Raw genomic sequence first — 21,673 nt, 5'->3', positions numbered from 1 at the left:
GTCAAGTCAATTGGGAGGTAAGTTTGAATGGAGATAAACTGGAGGAAGTGAAGTGTTTTAGATATCTGGCAGTGGATTTGGCAGCGGATGGAACCATGGAAGCGGAAGTGAATCATAGGGTGGGGGAGGGGGCGTAAATTCTGGGAGCCTTGAAGAATGTGTGGAAGTCGAGAACATTATCTCGGAAAGCAAAAATGGGTATGTTTGAAGCAATAGTTGTTCCAACAATGTTGTATGGTTGCGAGTCGTGGGCTATGGATAGAGTTGTGCGAAATGGGTGGTTGTGCTAGAAATGAGATGTTTGAGGACAATATGAGGTGTGAGGTGGTTTAATAGAGGAAGTGATAATCGGGTAAAAGAGATGTGTGGTAATAAAAAGAGTGTGGTTGAGAGAGCAGAAGAGGGTGTTTTGAAATGGTTTGGGCACGTGGAGAGAATGAGTGAGGAAAGATTGACCAAGAGGATATATGTGTCGGAGGTGGAGGGAACGAGGAGAAGTGGGAGACCAAATTGGAGGAGGAAAGATGGAGTGAAAAAGATTTTGAGTGATCGGGGCCTGAACACGCAGGAGGGTGAAAGGCGGGCAAGGAATAGAGTGAATTGGATCGATGTGGTATACCGGGGTTTACGTTCTGTCAGTGGATTGAATCAGGGCATGTGAAGCGTCTGGGGTAAACCATGGAAAGTTGTGTGGGGCCTGGATGTGGAAAGGGAGCTGTGGTTTCGGGCATTATTGCATGGCAGATGGAGACTGAGTGTGAACAAATGGGGCCTTTGTTGTCTTTTCCTAGCGCTACCTCGCACACATGAGGGGGGAGGGGGATGGTATTCCATGTGTGGCGAGGTGGCGATGGGAATGAATAAGGGCAGACAGTGTGAATTGTGTGAATGGGTATATATGTATGTGTCTGTGTGTGTATATATATGTGTACATTGAGATGTGTAGGTATGTATATTTGCGTGTGTGGACGTGTATGTATATACATGTGTATGGGGGTGGGTTGGGCCATTTCTTCCGTCTGTTTCCTTGCGCTACCTCGCAAACGCGGGAGACAGCGGCAATGCAAAATTATAATAATAATAATATATATATATATATATATATATATATATATATATATATTTCTTTCTTTCTTTCAAACTATTCGCCATTTCCCGCATTAGCGAGGTAGCGTTAAGAACAGAGGACTGGGCCTTTGAGGGAATACCCTCACCCGGCCCAATTCTCTGTTCCTTCCTTTGGAAAAAAAAAAAAAGAGAGGGGAGGATTTCCAGCCCACCGCTCCCTCCCCTTTTAGTCGCCTTCTACGACACGCAGGGAATACGTGGGAAGTATTCTTAATCCCCTATCCCCAGGGATAATATATATATATATATATATATATATATATATATATATATATATATATATATATATATATATATATATATATATATATATATATATATATATATATATATATATATATATATATATATATATATATTTATATATATATGTGTGTGTGTGTGTGTGTGTGTGTGTGTGTAAAAATGAGTCAACATAAGCTATTAGCTTTCAGATGTATTTCTAGCTATAAATCATTATATCTTAGGCTTATTAGTATCGAACCCTGATATCTAGACTTACCCTGTTGTAATAATACACGAATAAATACGAAGGTGGTGTTTAACCAGTTCTTTTGACTTATGGTGGTGAGATGGGAGCATGAAGACATGAGGAACATTGTGGCAGGTAGCACCAACAGCTCCGTCAGCACAGCCACCCACACCAGGAGCGTAAGAGGTAGCATGAAGCCCCAGGGATCCACTTCCGTCCGGCCGCGAACTCCCAGCATCCTCCAGTACGCGATCCTCGTTGGCCAAGTATAGTCGACCACCTCGGCGCGGGTTGCTGTGACGCCGAAGAGGCCCACGCCGATGTCGGCCTCCTACAGATGCCAATGATGAGTGACAGACAGAATCATTTACCCTCAGTTATACAGTCATGAATATGTCGGAGGAAAACGACTTGTATCAGAAGTAATTCTGTTGTATCTCTGGCAACCAATCATTTTCCCTTAAGTGCAAAAAAAAGAAAAAGAAAATAAAATAAAAGCCTGCAGAAGCACTCTTAATTTCCTAATACATAAGACTGAATGTTGAATGATGTAATGTCTTCTGGTGACCCGTCTAACCCTCGTCTCCGTAATGAACAGAAAGGTGAGTTAAAACTCTGGGTGAAAACTAAAGGAAACTCTATCAAAATGAAAGTCTTGAAAAATAGTTAAACTTGTGCAACAGAACATCGTACGGCTTCTTATCTATATATTTCTTTAAGTAAAAATGGAAAATTGAAATAAAGTATCATTTACAAAAGATGTACGAATGTGTGTGTGTATAAATGGAAAATGAAAATATGAAATATAATTTCAAAACATCATTTACGAAAACCAGATTATCAAAGACTGTAACACTAGCTGTCCATTTTTCCCGAAGACATGTTTTTCACTTTGAATGATCGCAAGAAGGAATCAGAATGAGGCTATGGAACTTCAAAGTAAAGTAATCTGACTGATAGTCTAGTCTGGAGAGAGAGATGGTCTTCAACATTCGCTGATTTCTGTTGTGTTTTGGCTTGATTTTTCAGCATATCTCCAGTAAGGCGTGTTCAGGCCCAGAGCAAAATAGGACAAAATCTTTTTCACTCCATCTTTACATATGCAACTTGGTCTTCGCTTCTCCTCGTTCCTCAATGAATAAAGTTGTCGTTCTTTACAAGAGTGTCTGTATATAACAGACGTCCAGTAAAGTTACATAAGATAAAAGAAAAGTTTTACAATCATCTTTTCAGTAGTTTGAGATTTAAGGAATGTTCTTGGAAACGAGGTACATGAAGCTGTCGCATATTTCAGAAATTCATCAAAAATATCCATAAATGTCATCCATGTTTTCAAATTTGTATCATCTAAAATAATTACCTCAAGGTTTCTCAGATACGAGCCCTGTGAAACTCAGCATCACCATCTTACCGTACAGCCTCACTGTTCTCACCTCCCTGCTCACTATACTAAGCCCCTTCGTCCTTTTGGTGCTACAGGACACTTACCTCCCTGCTCACCATCCCCACCATGCCCGACCACGTCCCGTCCTCATGTTTAAAGCCCCAAAGTCTATCCGAAGGCTGCTTGTATGTGTACCTGGTGAGGAAGCAGATATAACTAAGAAATACAACGGAAAATAAAGGATTTCAACAACAATAAGCTACTGGGTTCTTTCGAGGGTGCTTGTGATCGAGTGAGACATTATAACCTTGCAGATTAGTGTTGTAAAAGTAGGGAGCAGTACAGATAATTCATAGAACATTCTGTAACCTGTCAATTACTAACGAGACGCAGTTAATGCAAATCAAGGACTTGAAGGAGATGATATATCAAGTCTTTTCCGTATCTACAGCACTGCTGTCAGCCACTCTTGGTCATGAATGATTCCATACGTCAACAATCCTGTTGAAGAAAAGTAACGAAGATTCTCACCAGTCATAAAGTCTTATTTCAAGCTTTCGTTGTCATATAGTGTTGACAGGTAGGTTCAAGGTGTCCTATATCATTATTATCCTGAAAACACAGTTATTAGATAACACACCTCCTACTGACTTGAGTCTGTCTTGTAGGATCACAGACCATCAAGGAGTAGTATTACGTGCTGTAGGAAGATTGGACTCTATATACAGTATCTTGAAACACTTATCTAAATCAGCATCATATCCGACGATTCACGACCTCCTGGTCACAAATTACCTGCATACCAAACCAGGCTGTCACCACCAACAGCTGTATACCAGGCTGTCACCACCAAAAGCTGTATACCAGGCTGTCTTCACCAAAAGCTGTATACCAGGCTGTCATCACCAAGAGCTGAATACCATTCTGTCATCAAGAACAGCTGTATGCCATTCTGTCATCGCCATGAGCTGTATACGAGACTGACATCACCGACAACTGTATAACAGGCTGTCATCACCAACAGCCGTATACCAAGCTGTCATCACCAACAGCTGCATACCAGGCTATCATCAGCAACAACTGTATACCAGTCTGTCATCGCCAACAGCCGTTACCAAGCTGTCATCACTAACAGCTTTATACCAGGATGTCATCAACAACAGCTGTATAACAAGTTGTCACCACCAACAGCTCTAAACCAGGCTGTCATCAACAAAAGCTGTATACCAGGCTGTCATCACCAACACCTCTATACCAAGCTGTCATCACCAACAGCTGTATACAAGGATGTCATCGCCAGCAGCTGTATACCAAGTTGTCACCACCAACAAATGTATACAAGGAAGTCACCACCAACAGCTGTATACCAGGCTGCCACCACCAACAGCTGTATACTAGGCTGTTATCACCAACAGCTGTATACCAGGCTGTCATCATCAACAGCTTATTACCAGGCTGTCATCAACAACAGCTGTATAACAATCTGTCACCACCAAGAGCTGTATACCAGGCTATCAAACCAAAAGCTGTATACCAGGCTGTCATCACCAAAAGCTGTATACAAGGCTGTCATCACCAACAGCTGATTACCAGGCTGTCATCAATAACAGCTGTACACCAGGCTGTCATCACCAACAGCTGTACACCAGGCTGTCACCACCAACAGCTATATACCAGGCTGTAATCAACAACAGCTGTATACCTAAATGTCGTCAACAAGATCTGTATACCAGGATGTCATCACCAACAGCTGTATACCAGGCTGTCATCCACAACAGCTATATACCAGGCTGTCATCCCCAGCAACGGTATACCAGCCAGTCATCACTACCAGCTGTATACCAGCCAGTCATCACCAACAGCTGTATACCAGCCAGTCATCACCAACAACTGTATACCAGGCTGTCACCACCAACAGCTGTATGCTAGGCTGTCATCACCAGCAGCTCTATACCAGGCTATCATCAAAAACTGCTGTATAATAGGCTGTCATCACCCACAGCTGTATATAATTGTATCATCAACAACAGCTGAATACCAGGCTGTCATCAAGAACAAGATATATACCAGGCTGTCATCACCAACAGTTCTATATAAGGCTGTCATCACCAACAACTGTATAACAGGCTGTCGTCACCAAGAGCAATATACCAGGCTGTCATCACCAACAACTGTATACCAGGCTGTCATCACCAACATTTGTAAACCAGGCTGTCATCACCAACAACTGTATAAAAAGCTGTCATCACAAACAGCTGTATAAAAAGCTGTCATCACCAACTTCTGTATACCAGGCAGTCGTCAACAACAGCTGTATACCAGTCCGTCATCAACAAAAGCTGTATACCAGGCCATCATTACCAACAGCTTTATACCAGGCTATCATCAATAACAGCTCTATACCAGGCTGTCATCACCAATAGCTGTATACCAGGATGCCATCACCAGCAGCTGTATACCAAGTTGTCACCACCAACAGATGTACACCAGGATGTCACCACGAACAGCTGTATACAAGGCTGCCACCACCAACAGCTGTATACCAGGCTGTTATCACCAACAGCTGTATACCAGGCTGTCATCACCAACAGCTGAATACCAGGCTGTCATCAACAACAGCTGTATAACAATCTGTCACCACCATCAGCTGTATACCAGGCTGTCACTACCAAAAGCTGTATACCAGGCTGTCATCACCAACAGCTGTATACAAGGCTGTCATCACCAACAGCTGATTACCAGACTGTCATCAATAACAGCTGAACACCAGACTGTCATCACCAACAGCTGTATACCAAGCTATCACCAACAACAGCTATATACCAGGCTGTCATCAACAACACCTAGATACCAAAATGTCGTCAACAACAGCTGTATACCAGGATGTCATCACCAACAGCTGTATACCAGGCTGTCATCCACAACAGCTATATACCAGGCTGTCATCCCCAGCAACGGTATACCAGGCTGTCATCACTAACGGCTGTATACCAGGCAGCCATCACCAACAGCTGTATACCAGCCAGTTATCACCAATATCTGTATACCAAGGTGTCACCACCAACAACAGTATACCAGCCAGTCATCACCAACAGATGTATACCAGGCTGTCACCAACTACAGCTGTATACCAGGTTTTCATCACCAACAGCTCTATACCAAGCTGTCATCAACAACAGCTGTATAATAGGCTGCCATCACCAAAAGCTATATACCAAGTTGTCATCACCAACAGCTGTATACCAGGCTGTCATCACCAATACCTGTATACCAGACTGTCGTAACCGATACCTGTATACCAGGCTGTCATCACCAACAGCTGAATACCAGGCCGTCATCAAGAACAAGATGTATACCAGGCTGTCATCACCAAAAGCAATATATAAGGCTGTCATCACCAACAACTGTATAACAGGCTGTCATCTCCAAGAGCAGTATGCCACGCTGTCATCACCAACAACTGTATACCAGACTGTCATCACCAACAGCTGTATACCAGGCTGTCATCACCAACAGCCGTATAACAAGCTATCATCACCAACTTCTGTAAACCAGGCAGTCATCAACAACAGCTGTATACCAGGGTGTCATCAACAAAAGCTGTATACCAGGCTATCATCACCAACACCTTTATACCAGGTTATCATCAAAAACAGCTCCATACCAGGCTGTCATCACCAACAGCTGTATACCAAAATATCATCACCAACAACTGTATATCAAGTTGTCACCACCAACAGATGTATACCAGGATGTCACCACGAACAGCTGTTTACAAGGCTGCCACCATCAACAGCTGTATAATAGGCTGTCATCACCAACAGCTGTATACCAGGCTGTCACCGCTAACTGCTGTATACCAGGCTGTCTTCACCAACGGCTGTACATCAGGTTGTCACCACCAACAGCTGAATACCAGGTTGTCATCAACAACAGCTGCATAACAGGATGTCACCACCAGCAGCTGTATACTAGGCTGTCACCACCAACAACTGTATACCAGGCTGTCAGCACCAACAGCTGTATACCAGGACGTCTTCACCAACAGCTCTATACCAGAGCTGTATACTAGGCTGTCATTAATAATCATTGTATATCATTCTGTCATCACCAACAGCTGTATACCAGGTCATCATCACCAACAGCCGTATACCAAGCTGTCATCACCAACAGCTGTACACCAGGCTGTCATCAACAACAGCTGTATACCAGGCTGTCATCAACAACAACTGTATACCAGGATGACTTCACCAACAGCTGTATATCAGGCTATCATCCACAACAGCTGTATACCAGGCTATCATCCCCACCAGGCTGTCGTCACCAACACCTTTATACCAGGCTATCATCACCAACATCTTTATACCAGGATGACTTCTCCAACAACTGTATACCAGGTTGTCACCGCCATTAGCTGTATACCAGGATGTCACTACCAACAGCTGTATACCAGGCTGTCACCAAAACAGCTGTATACAAGGCTGTCATCAACACCAGCTGTATAACAAGCTGTGACTACCAACAGCTGCATACCAGGCTGTCACCACCAACAGCTGTATAGAAGCTGTTTTCACCAACAGCTGAATACCAGGCTGGCATCAACAACAGCTGTATAACAGGCTGTCATGACCAACAGTTGTATACCAAGCTGTCATCAACAACACCTGTATACCAGGCTGTCATTACCAACAGCTTTATACCAGGCTGTCATCACCAACAACTGTATACCAGGCTATCATCACCAACAGCTGAATACCAAGTTGTCATCAACAAGATATATATCAGGCTATCATCACCAACAGCTGCATATCAGGCTGTCATCACCAACAACTGTAAACCAGGCTGTCATGTCCAACAGCTGTATACCAGGCTGTCATCACCAGCAGCCGTATACCAAGCTGTCATCATCAACAGCTGTATATCAAGCTTTCATCAACAACAGCTGTATACCAGGCTGTATCATCAACAGCTGGAAACAAGGCAATCATCACCAACATCTGTATAACAAGTTGTCACCACCAACAGATGTATACCAGGATGTCACCACCAACCGCTGTATACCAGCCTGCCACCACCAACAGCTGTATAACAGTCTGTCATCACCAACAGCTGTATACCAGGCTGTCAGTACCAACAGCTGTATACCAGGCCATCATCACCAACGGCTGTATACCAGGTTGTCATCACCAACAGCTGAATACCAGGCTGTCGTCAACAAAAGCTGTATACCAAAATGTCGTCAACAACAGCTGTATACCAGGATGTCATCACCAACAGCTGTATATCAGGCTGTCATCACCAACTGCTGTATACCAGGCTGTCATCCCCAGCAACTATATACCAGGCTGTCATCACCAACAGCTGTATACCAGGCTCTCATCACCAAGAGTTGTATACCAGGCTGTCATCACCAACAACTGTATACCAGGCTATCATCACCAACAGCTGTATACCATGCTATCATTACCAACAGCCGTATACCAGACTGTCATCACCACCAGCTGTATACCAGGCTATCATCACCAACGGCTGTATACCAGGTTGTCATCACCAACAGCTGAATACCAGGCTGTCGTCAACAAAAGCTGTATACCAAAATGTCGTCAACAACAGCTGTATACTAGGATGTCATCACCAACAGCTGTATATCAGGCTGTCATCACCAACAACTGTATACCAGGCTGTCATCCCCAGCAACAATATACCAGGCTGTCATCACCATCAGCTGTATACCAGGCTCTCATCACCAAGAGCTGTATGCCAGGCTGTCATCACCAACAACTGTGTACCAGGCTATCATCACCAACAGCTGTATACCATGCTATCATTACCAATAGCCGTATACCAGGCTGTCATCACCACCAGCTGTATATCAGGCTGTCATCAACAACAGCTGTATACCAGGCTGTCATCAACAACAGCTGTATACCAGGTAACATCACCAACAATGTATACCAGACTGTCATCCACAACAGTTGTTTACCAGGCTGTCATCCCCTGCAGCTGTATACCAGGCTGTTATCACCATCAGCTTTATACCAGGTTATCATCACAAACAGCTTTATTCCAGGATGAATTCACCAACAGCTGTATACCAGGTTGTCACCGCCAGCAGCTGTATACCAGTATGTCACAACCAACAGCTGTATACCAGGCTGTCATCAACAACAGCTGTATGACAAGGTGTCACTACCAACAGCTGCATAGCCGGCTGTCAACACCAACATCTGTATACCAAGCTGTCATCACCAACAACTCTATACCAGGCTGTCATCATCAAAAGCTGTATACCAGGTTGTCATTGCAAACACCTGTATACCAGGATGTCATCACCAACAGCTGTATACCAGGATGTCATCACCAGCAGCTGTATGCCAAGATGTCACCATCAACAGATGTATACCCTGATGTAACGAACAACAGCTGCATACCAGGCTTACACAACCAACAGCTGTATACCAGGCTGTCATCAACAAAAGATGTATACCATTCTGTCACCACCAACAGCTGAAAATAAGGCTGTCATCAACAACAGGTGTATAAAAAGCTGTCACCACCATCAGCTGTATGCCAGGTTGTCATCAATAGCAGCTGCATAACAGGCTGTCATCACCAACAGCTGTATACCAGGCTATCATCACCAACAACTGTATAAAAGGCTGTCATCACCAACAGCTGAATACCAGGCTGTCGTCAATAACAGCTGTCAACCAGGCTGTCATCACCAACAGCTGTATACCAGGCTTTCACCACCGACAGCTGTATACAAGGCTGTCATCAACAGCAGCTGTATACCAAAATGCCGTCAACAACAGCTGTATAACAGGATGTCATCACCAACAGCTGTATACCAGGCTGTCAGCCACAAAACCTGTATACCAGGCTGTCATACCCAGCAACTGTATACCAGGCTATGATCAATAATAGATGTATACCAGGCAGTCATTACCAACATCTGTATACAAGCTTGTCATCACCAACAGCTGCATACCAGGTTATCACCACCAACAGCTGTATACCAGGCTGTCATCACCAACAGCTGTATACCAGGCTGTCATCAAAACAGCTTTATAACAGGCCGTCATCACCAACAGCTGTATATCATGCTGTCTTCACCAACAGCTGTATACCAGGCTGTCATTACCAACAGCTCAATACCAGATTGTCATCAAGAACAAAATGTATACCAGACTATTATCACCAAGAGCTGTATGCCAGGCTGTCATCACCAAGAGCAGTGTACCAGGCTGTCATCAACAACAACTGTATGCCAGGTTGTCATTACCAGGAGCTGTATACTAAGTTGACACCAGCAAAACATGTATACCAGGATGTCACCGCCAACAGCTGTATACCAGCCTACAACAACCAACAGCTGTATAGAAAGCTGTCATCACCAACAGCTCTATGCCAGGCTGTCACCACCAACAGCTTTATACCAGGCTGTCATCACCAACTGCTGCATACCAGGTTGTAATCACCAACAGCTGACAACCTGGTTGTCATCAGCAACAGCTGTATAACAGGTTGTCAAAACCAACAACTGTAAACAAGGATTTCACCAACAACAGCTGTATAGCAGGATGTCATCGCTAACAGCTGTATAGAGGCTGTCATCACCAGCAGCTGTATACCAGGCTATCATCACCAACAACTGTAGACCAGGTTGTCATCACCAAAAGCTGAATACCAGGCTCTCATCCTGAACAAGATGTATACCAGGCTGTCATCACCAACAGCTGTATATCAGGCTTTCATCACCAACAAACGTATATCATTCTGTCATCGCCAATAGTTGTATACCAGGCTGTCATCAACAACAGCTGTATACTAGGCTGTCATCAACAACAGGTGTATACCAGGGTATCATCACCAACAGCTGTATACCAGACTGTCATTCAAAACAGCTCTATACCAGGATATCATCCCGAGCAGATGTATACCAGGCTGTCATCACCAACAGCTGTATAACAGGCTATCATCACCAACAGTTTTATGCTAGGCTGTAATCACCAACAGCTCTATACCAGGGTCTCATCAGAAACAACTCTATACAATGCTGTCATCACAGAGACCTGAATACCAAGCTGTCATCAAGAACAGCTGTATACTATGCTGTAATCACCACGAACTGTACACCAGACTGTCATCAATAATTACTGTATAACATTCTGTCATCACCAACAGCTGTATACCAGGCTGTCATCACCAACAGCCGTATACCAAGCTGTCATCACCAACAGCCGTATACCAGGATGTCATCAACAACAGCTGTATACCGCGCTGTCATGAACAACAGCTGTACGCCAGGGTATCTTCACCAACAGCAGTATACGTAGAAGTCATCCACAACAGCTGTATACCAGGCTGTCATCCCTAGAAGCTGTATGCCAGGCTGTCGTCACCAATAGCTTTATACCGGGCTATCATCACCAACATCTTTATACTAGGGAGACTTCACCAACAGCAGTATACCAGGTTGTCAGCGCCATCAGCTGTATACCAGGATGTCACTACCAACACATGCATACCAGACTGTCACCAACAACAGCTGTATACCAGGCGGTCATCAACAACATCTATATAACAAGCTGTCACTACCAACAGCTGCTTACCAGGATGTCACCACCAACAGCGGTATAGAGGCTGTCATCACCAACAGCTGAATACCAGGCTGTCATCAACAACAGCTGTATAAGAGGCTGTCATCACCAGCAGCTGTATACCAAGCTGTCATCACGACAGCTGTATACAAGGCTGTCATCACCAGCAGCTCTTTACCAGGCTGTCTTCAACAACAGCTGTATACCATGCTGTCATCACTAACAGCGGAATACCAGGTTGTCATCAAGAACAAAATGTATACCAGGCTGTCATCACCAACAGCTGTATATCAGGCTGTCATCACCAACAACTGTAAACCAGGCTGTCAGGACCAACGGCTGTATACCAGGCTGTCATCCCAACAGCCGTATACCAAGCTGTTATCGCCAACAACTGTATACCAAGCTTTCATCAACAACAGCTGTATACCTGGCTGTCATAAACAACAGCTGTATACCAGGCTATCATCACCAACAGCTTTATACCTGGATGTCATCACTAACAGCTCTATACCAGGCTGTCACCAACAGTTGTTTATCAGGATGTCATCGCCATCAACTGTATACCAAGTAGTCACCACCAACAGATGTATACCAAGCTGCCACCACCAACAGCTTTATAACAGCCTGTCATCTCCAACAACTGTATACCAGGTTGTCATCACCAACAGCTGAATACCAAGTTGTCATCAACAACACCTGTATAACAGACTGTCACCACCAACAGCTGTATACCAGGCTGTCACCACCAACAGTTTTATACCAGGCTATCATCACCAACAGCTGTATACCAGGCTGTCTAAACCAAAATCTGTATACCAAAATGTCGTCAACAACAGCTGTATACCAAAATGTCATCACCAACAGCTGTATGTCAGGCTGTCATCCACATAAGCTGTATACCAGGCTGTCATCCCCAGCAACTGTATACCAGGCAGTCATCATCAACAGCTGTATACCAGGCTGTCATCACCAAAAGCTGAATACCAGGCTGTCATCACCAACAACTGTGTACAAGGCTGTCATTACCAACAGCTGTATACCAGGCTGTCATCACCAATAGCCATATAACAAGCTGTCATCAACAACAACTGTATATCAAGCTGTCATCAACAACAGCTGCATACCAGGCTATCATCAACGGCAGCTGTGTACCAGGGTATCATCACCAACAACTGTATACCAGGCTGTTATCCTCAACAGCTGTATAGCAGGCTGTCATCCCCAGCAGCTATATACCAGGCAGTCATAACCATCAGTTTTATACCAGGCTATGATCACCAACAGCTAAATACCAGGAAGACTTCACCAAGAGCTGTATACCAGGATATCATCACCAACGGCTGTATACCAGGTTGTCATCACCAACAGTTGTATACCAGGCTGACACCACTAATAGCTCTATACCAGGCTCTCATCACAAACAACTGTATACCACGCTGTCATCGCCAACAGCTGAATACCAGGCTGTCACCAACAATAGCTGTATAACAAGCTCTCAACACCAACAGCTGTATACCAGGTTGTCACCACAAACAGCTGTATACAAGGTCGTCATCACCAACAGCTGTATATCAGGCTGTCATCACCAACAACTGTATACAAGGCTGTCATCGCCAACAGCTGAATACCAGTCTGTCATAAATAGCAGCTGTGTAACAGGCAGCAATTACCAACAACTGTATACGAGGCTGCCACCACCAACAGCTGTATACCAGGATGTCACCATCAACAGTTGTATGCCAGGCTGTCACCTCCACCAGCTGTATACCAGGCTCTCATCACCAAGAGCTGTATACCAGGCTGTCATCGCCAAGAGCTGAATATCAATCTGTCATCTTGAACAATATGTATACCAGTCTGTCATCACCAACAGCTGTATATCAGGCTGTCATCACCTACAACTGTATAGCAGGCTGCCATCACGAAGAGCAGTATACCAGGCTGTCATCACCAACAACTGTATACCAGGCTGTCATCACCAACAGCTGTATACCATTCTGTCATCACCAACAGTCGTATACTAAGCAGTCATCACAAACAGCTGTATACTAGGCTTTCATCAACAACAGTTGTATACCAGGCTTTCATCAACAACAGCTGTATACCAGATTATCATCACAAACAGCTGTATACCAGGCTGCCATCCACAACAGCTGTATACCAGGATGTCATCCCCAGCACATGTATACCAGGCTGTCATTACGAACAGCTGTTTACCAGATTATCATCATCAACAGCTTTATACCAGGCTGTCATCACCAACAGCTACATACCATGCTGTCATCAACAAAGTCTGTATACGAGGCCGTCATCACCAACAGGTGTATACCAGGCTGTCATCACCAAATTCTCTCTACCAGGATGTCATCGCCAGCAGCTCTATACCAAGTTCTCACCACCAACAGATGTTTACCAGGAAGTCACCAGCAACAGCTGTATACCATGCTGCCACCACCAACAGCTGTATACTAGGCTGTCATCAGCAATAGCTGTATATCAGGCTGTCATCACTAATAGCTGAATAGCAAGCTGTTATGAACTACAGCATCATAACAAGCTGTCACTAGCAACAGCTATATACCAAGCTGTCACCAACAACAGATGTATACCAGGGTATCATCACCAACAGCTGTATACCAGGCTATCATCAACAACAGATGTATACCAGGTTGTCACTACCTAGAGCTGTATACGAGAATGTCACCACCAACAGCTGTATACCAGGCTGTCATCACCAACAGCTCAATACCAGGCTTTCATCAAAAAAAACTTGTATATCACGTTCTCATCACCAACAGCTCTATACCATGCTGACATTGCCAACAACTGTATACCGGGATATCATCGCCAACAACTGTATACCAAGTTGTCACCACCAACAGATGTATACAAGGAGGTCACCACCAACTGCTGTATACCAGGCTGCCACCAAGAAAAGCTGTATACCAGGATGTCATCATTAACAGCTGTTTACCAGGCTGTCATTACTAACAGATGAGTACCAGGCTGTCATGAACAACAGCTGTATAAGAAGCTGTCACCACCAATAGCTGTATACCAGGCTGTTACCACCAACAGCTGTTTATCAGGCTTTCATCAAAAACTGCTGAATATCAGGGTGCCATTACCAACAACTGTATTCAAGGCTGTCAGCACAAACAGATGAATACCAGACTGTCATAAATAACAGATGTATACCAGGTACTCATCACCAACAGCTGTATACCAGGCTGTCACCCCCTACGGGTGTATGAAAAGCTGTCAACAACAGCTGTATACCAAAATGTCGTCAACAACATCTGTATAGCAAGATTTCATCGCTAACAGTTGCATACCAGGCTGTCATCCAAAACTGCTGTATACCAGGCAATCATTTCCAGCAGCTGCATACGAGGATGTCACCACAAACAGTTGTATACCAGGCTGTCACCACTAATATCTGTATACCTGGTTGTAATAAACAACAGCTGTATAGCAAGCTGTCACCACCAAGAGCTGCATACCAGGCTGTAATCAACAGCAGCTGTCTAACAGGCTGTCACCACCAACAGCTGTATATCAGGCTGTCATAACGAACAGTTGTATTCCAGTTACTTAACACCAACAGCTGTATACCAGGCTCTCCTCACCAAAAGCTGTATATTTGGCAGTCATCACCAACAGCTGTATTCCAGGCTCTCACCACCAACAAGCTGTATACCAGGCTGTCATAAACAAAAGCTGTATAGCAGGCTACCATCAACAAAAGCCGTATTTTCAGACTGTAATCACAAACAGCTCTCTACCAGGTTCTCATCCACAACAGATGTATACTCGACTCTCATCCCCTGCAACTGTATACCAAGCCGTCATCACCAACACCTGTATACCATGTTATCATCACCAGCAGCTGTATACCTGGCTCATAACTAACACCTGTATACCAGGCTATCATCACCAGCAGCTGTATACCTGGTTCAGACCTAACAGGTGTATACCAGGTTCTCACCCTAAACAGCTGTATATCAGGATGTCACCACCAACAGCTGTATACCAGGCTGTCATCAATATCAGCTGTATAACAAGCTGTTACCATCAAAAGCTGAATACCAGGCTGTCACCACAAACACCTGTATAACAGGCTGTAATCACCAACTGCTGCATACCAGGATGTCATCAAGAAAAGCTGTGTACCAGGCTGTCATCAACAACAGCTGTATACCAGGCTGTCATCACCAACAGCCGTATATCAAGCTGTTATCACAGACAGCTGCATACCAAGCTGTCATCAACAACGGCTCTATAGCAGGCTGTCATGAATAACAGCTTTATACCAGGCTGTCATCAACAACAGCTGTATACCAGGCTGTCATCAACAACAGCTCTCTACCAGGCTCTCATCCACAGTAGCTGTATACGAAACTCATTCATAGCAGTTGTATGCCAGGATATATTCACCAACAGCTGTATACCAGGCTATCACCAACAACAGCTGTATACATGGTTAATCACCAACAGCTGTATACCAGGTTGTCACCCTCAACACATGTATACCAGGATGTCACCAACAACAGCTGTATACCATGACGTCATCGTCAACAGCGGTATACCAAGTTGTCACCACCAACAGCTGTATATCAGGATATCACCACCAACAGCTGTATACCGGGCTGTCCCCACCAACAGCTGTATACTAGGCTCTCTCCAACAGCTGTATACCAGACTGCCACCAACAAATCCTGGATACGAGGCTGTCATCAAAACAGCTCTATATCAGGCTATCATTGGCAACAGCTGTTTACTAGGCTGTCACCACCAACACTGTGTATCAGTATGTCATCACCAGCAGCTGTATATCAAGCTGTCATTCAGAACAGCTGTATTCCAGGCTGTCTTCACCAACAGCTGTATACCAGGCTGTCATCCCCAGTATCTGTGTACTAGGCTGTCATCCACAACAGCTGTATACCAAGCTCTCATCACCATCAGCTGTATACCAGGCTGTCATCACCAAAAGCTCTATACTAGGCTGTCACGACCAACAGCTGTATACCATGCTGCCATTACCAACAGCTGTATACCAAACTGTCATCATCAACAGTTGAATACCAGGCTTTGATCAACAAAAGCTGTATGACAGGCTGTTATCACCAACAGGTGTATACCAGGCTGTCATCACCAACAGCTGTATACCAGGCTGTCATCGCCAACAGCTGTATACCAGGCTCTCATCACCAACAGCTGAATATCAGGCTGTTATCAAGAACAAGATGTATACCAGGCTATAATCACTAACACACTGTATAGCAGGCTGTCACCAAGAACAGCTGTATACCAGGCTTTCATCACAAAAAGCTGTATATCAGGCTGTCATCACCAACAGCTGTATTCCAGGCTCTCATCACCAACAGCTGTATACCAGGCACTCATCAGCAACAGCTGTATAGCAGGCTGTCATCGACAACAGCTGTATACCAGACTGTCATCACCAACAGCTCTCTACAGGGCTCTCATCCAGAACAGCTGTATGCCAGACTGTCATCCCTAGCAGCTGTATACCAGGCTGTCATCACCAACAGCTGCATACCAGGCTATCATCACCAACAGTTGTATACCAGGTTGTCACCACCTACAGCTGTATACGAGGATGTCACCACCAACAGCTGTATAACAGACAGTCATCACCAGCAGATGTATACTAGGGTATCACTACCAACAGCTGTATACCAGGCAGTCACAATCAATGCCTGTATATTAAGCTGTCAACAAAAACAGCTGTATACGAGGCTGTCACCACGAACAGCTGTACACCAGGCTGACACCACCACCAGCTGTATACCAAGCTGGCATCTCAAACAGATGTATACTACTTTGTCACCACCAATAGGTATAAACCAGGCTACCATCACAAACAGCTGCATACCAGGCTGCCATCACCAACGGCTGCATACCAGGCTTTCATCACCAACATCTATATACTATGCTGTCATCAACAGTAGCTGTATACCGGGATATCATCACCAACAGCTAAATACCAGGGTGTCATCAAGAACAGGTGTTTAAAAGGCTGTCATCACGACCAGGTGCATATCGGGCTATCATCACCAACAACTGTATACCAGGCAGTCGTCACCAACAGCTGTATACCAGGCTGTCATCACCAACAGCTGTATACCAGGCTGTCATCAACAACAGCTGTATGACAGGCTGTCATCAACACCCCTCTATCAGTCTTTCATCCACAACAACAGTATACTAGACTCCCATCCCTGGCAGCTGTATGCTAGGCTATCATCACCAACAGCTGTATACCAGGCTATCATCACCAACAGCTGTATACCAGGTTGTCACCCCAACACCTCTATACCAGTATGTCACCAGCAACAGCTGTATACCACGAGGTCATCGACAACAGCGGTATACGAAGTCGTCACCACCAACAGCTGTATACCAAGATATCACTACCAACAACTGTATAACGGGCTGTCCCCACCAACAGCTGTATACCAGGCTGTCACCACCAACAGCTGTATACCAGGTTTCCTCCACCAACTGCAGAATTCCAGGCTGTCATCAATAACAGCTGTATACCAGGCTGTCATCAGCAACAGCTGTATACTAGGTTCTCACCACCAACAGCTGTATGCCAGGCTGTCTTCACCAACAGCTGTATTCCAAGCTGCCATCTACAAAAGCTGTACACCAGGATGTCATCCCCAGTAGCTGTGAACCAGGCTGTCATCCACAACAGCTGCATAACAAGCTCTCATCACCAACAGCTGTATACCCGGCTGTCATCACCAAAAGCTCTATACCAAGCTGTAAACACCAACAGCTGTATACCAAACTGTCATCACCAAAAGCTGAATACCAGGCTGTGATCAGCAACAGCAGTATAACAGGCTGTCACCATCAACAGCTGTATACCAGGCTGTCATCAGCAACAACTGTATACCATGCTGTCATCACCAACAGCTGTATACCAGGCTTTCATCACCAACAGCTATATACCAGGCTCTCATCTCCAACAGGTGAATACCAGTCTGTTATCAAGAACAAGATGTATACCAGGCTATCATCACCAACAGCTGTATACCAGGCTGTCATCACGAGCAGCTGTATACCAGGCTGTCATCACCAAAAGCTGTATAGCAGGCTGTCATCGACAACAACTGTATACCAGACTGTCATCAGCAACAGCTCTCTACAAGGCTCTCACTAAGAACAGCTGTATAAAACACTGTCATTCCTAGCAGCTGTATACCAGGCTGTCATCACAAACAGCTGCACACCAGGTTATCATCACCAACAGCTGTATACTAGGATGTCATCACCAACAGCTGATTACCAGGCTGTCACCACCAACAGCTGTATACCAGGCTGTCATCACCAACAGATGTATACCAGGTTGTCACCACCAACAGCTGTATACCAGGCTGTCACAATCAACACCTGTAGATCAGTCTGTCAACACGAACTTCAGTATACGAGGCTGTCACCACAAACAACTGTATACCAGGCTGTCATCACCAACAGTTGTATACTAGGCTGTCATCAACAACAGCTGTATAGCAGACTGTCATCGACAACAGCTTTATACCAGACTGTCATCACCAACAGCTCTCTAGAAGGCTCTCATCCAGAACAGCTGTATAACAGACTGTCATTCATAGCAGCTGTATACCAGTATGTCATCAACAACAACTGCATACCAGGCTATCATCACCAAGAGCTGTATACTAGGATGTCATCACCAACAGCTGTATACCAGGTTGTCACCACCTACAGCTGTATACGGTTATCACAACCAACAGCTGTATACCAGACTGTCATCACCAACAGATGTATACCAGGTTATCACCACCAACAGCTGTATACCAGGCTGTCACAATCAACATCTGTATAACAGGTTGTCATCACCAACAGCTGTATTCAAGGCTCTCATCACCAACAGATGTATACTAAGTTGTCTCCACCTACAGCTGTATACCAGGCTATCATCACCAACAGGTTGCCATCACCAACGACTGTATACCAGTCTTTTATCACCAACATCTGTATAACAGGCTGTCATCAACAGCAGCTGCATACCACGCTATCATCACCAACTGCTGAATACCAGGCTGTCATCAAGAACAGCTGTATGCCAGGCTGTTATCACCAAGAGCTGTATACTAGGCTATCATCACTATCAACTGTTTACCGGGCTGTCATCACTAACAACTGTATACTAGGCTGTCATCACCAAAAGCCGTATACCAAGCTGTTATCACAAACAGCCCTATACCAGGCTGCCATCAACAACAGCTGTATACCAGGCCGTCATCCATAGCAGCTGTATACCAGGCTGTCATCAACAAAAGCTGTATACCAGGCTGTCTTCACCAACACCTTTCTACCAGGCTCTCATCCACAACAGTTGTATACCAGACTCTCATCCCTGCCAGTGTATACCAGGCTATCATCACCAACAGCTGTATACCAGGCTATCATCACCGACAGCTGTATACCTGGTTAATCACCAACAGCTGTATACCAGGTTGTCACCCCAAACACCTGTATACCAGGATGTCACCACCAACAGCTGTATACCAGGATGTCGTCACCAACAGATTTATACCAGGCTGTCACCAGCAACAGCTATATACCACGCTGTCACCATCAACACCTGTATATCAGGCTGTCACCACAAACAGCTGTATACCAGGCTGTCACCACCTACAGCTGTATACCAGGCTTTTACCACCAACAGCTGTATACCAGGTTGTCATCAAGAACAGATGTATACCAGGCTGTCATCACGAACAGCTGTGTACAAGGTTATTATCACCAACAGCTGTATATAAGGCAGTCATCACCAACAACTGTATACCAGGTTGTCAACGCCAACAGCTGTATACCAGGATGTCACTAACAACAGCTGTATACCAAGCTGTCACCACCAACAGCTGTATACCAGGCTGTCATCAAGAACAGCTGTATACCAGGCTGTCATCAACAACAGCTATATATATACAAGGATGTCATCAACAATAGCTGTATATCACGCTGTCATCCGCAAAAGCTGTATACCAGGCTGTCATCATTAACAGCTCTATACCAGGTTTTCATCACCAGTAGCTGTATATCACCATGTCATCGACACCAGCTGAATATCAAGTTGTCACCACCAACAGCTGTATACAAGGATGTCACCACCAGAAGCAGTATACCAGGCTGTCACCACCAACAGGTGTATACCAGGCTGTCACCACCAACAGCTGTATACCATGCTGCCACCACCAACAGCTGTATACCAGCCAGTCATCACCAACAGGTGTATACTAGGCTGTCATCACCAACAGCTGAATACCAGGCTGTCATCAACAGCATCAGTATAACTGGCTGTCACCGCCAACAGGTGTATACCAGGCTGTCACCACCAACAGCTCTATACCATGCTGCCACCACTAAAAGTTGTATCCAGGCTGTCATCTCGAACAGCTGTATACCAAGCTGTCATCACCAAAAGGTATATATCAGGGTGTCATCACCAACAGTTGTATTCCATGCTCTCATCACCAACAGCTGTATACCAGGTTGTCATCAACAACAGCTGTAGAGTAGGCTGTCATCGACAACAACTATATACCAGACTGTCATCACCAACAGCTCGCTACAAAGCTCTCATCCAGAACAGATGTATAAAACACTGTCATCCCTAGCAGCTGTATACCAGGCTGTCATCACCAACAGCTGCATACCAGGCTATCATTACCAACAGCTGTACACTAGGATGTCATCACCAACGCTATATACTAGGTTGTCACCACCTACAGCTGTATACGAGGATGTCACCACCAGCAGCTGTATACCAGGCTGTCATCACCAACAGATGTATAGCAGGTTGCCACCACCAACAGCTGTATACCACGCTGTTACAATCAACACCTGTATACCAGGCTGTCAACACAAATAGCTGTATACAAGACTGTCACCACCAACAGCTGTGTACCAGGCTGTCACCACCAACAGCTGTATACCAGGATGTCATCACCAACAGCTGTATACCAGGTTGTCACCTCCAACAACTGTATACCAGGATGTCACTACAAACAGCTGTAT

At 44.9% G+C, this 21,673-nt stretch overlaps 1 protein-coding gene across 1 annotated transcript in view; it reads right to left on the bottom strand.

The window, feature by feature from the left end:
- LOC139763322 (uncharacterized) overlaps positions 1-21,673 on the bottom strand; it is a 191,952-nt gene that overhangs the window by 122,257 nt on the left and 48,022 nt on the right. The window contains exons 8-9 of the mRNA XM_071689343.1: positions 3,089-3,179; positions 1,613-1,931 (exon numbers count right to left, since the gene is read on the bottom strand). Of these exons, the coding sequence (XP_071545444.1) occupies positions 1,613-1,931; positions 3,089-3,179 (410 nt within the window). The remainder of the gene's footprint in view (positions 1-1,612; positions 1,932-3,088; positions 3,180-21,673) is intronic.

Source organism: Panulirus ornatus, chromosome 46, assembly GCF_036320965.1.
Source record: "Panulirus ornatus isolate Po-2019 chromosome 46, ASM3632096v1, whole genome shotgun sequence".
Classification (NCBI taxonomy): Eukaryota; Metazoa; Arthropoda; class Malacostraca; order Decapoda; family Palinuridae; genus Panulirus; species Panulirus ornatus.
The sequence above is the reverse complement of the archived record's forward strand: the minus strand, read 5'-3'. Positions and strand labels throughout refer to the sequence as shown.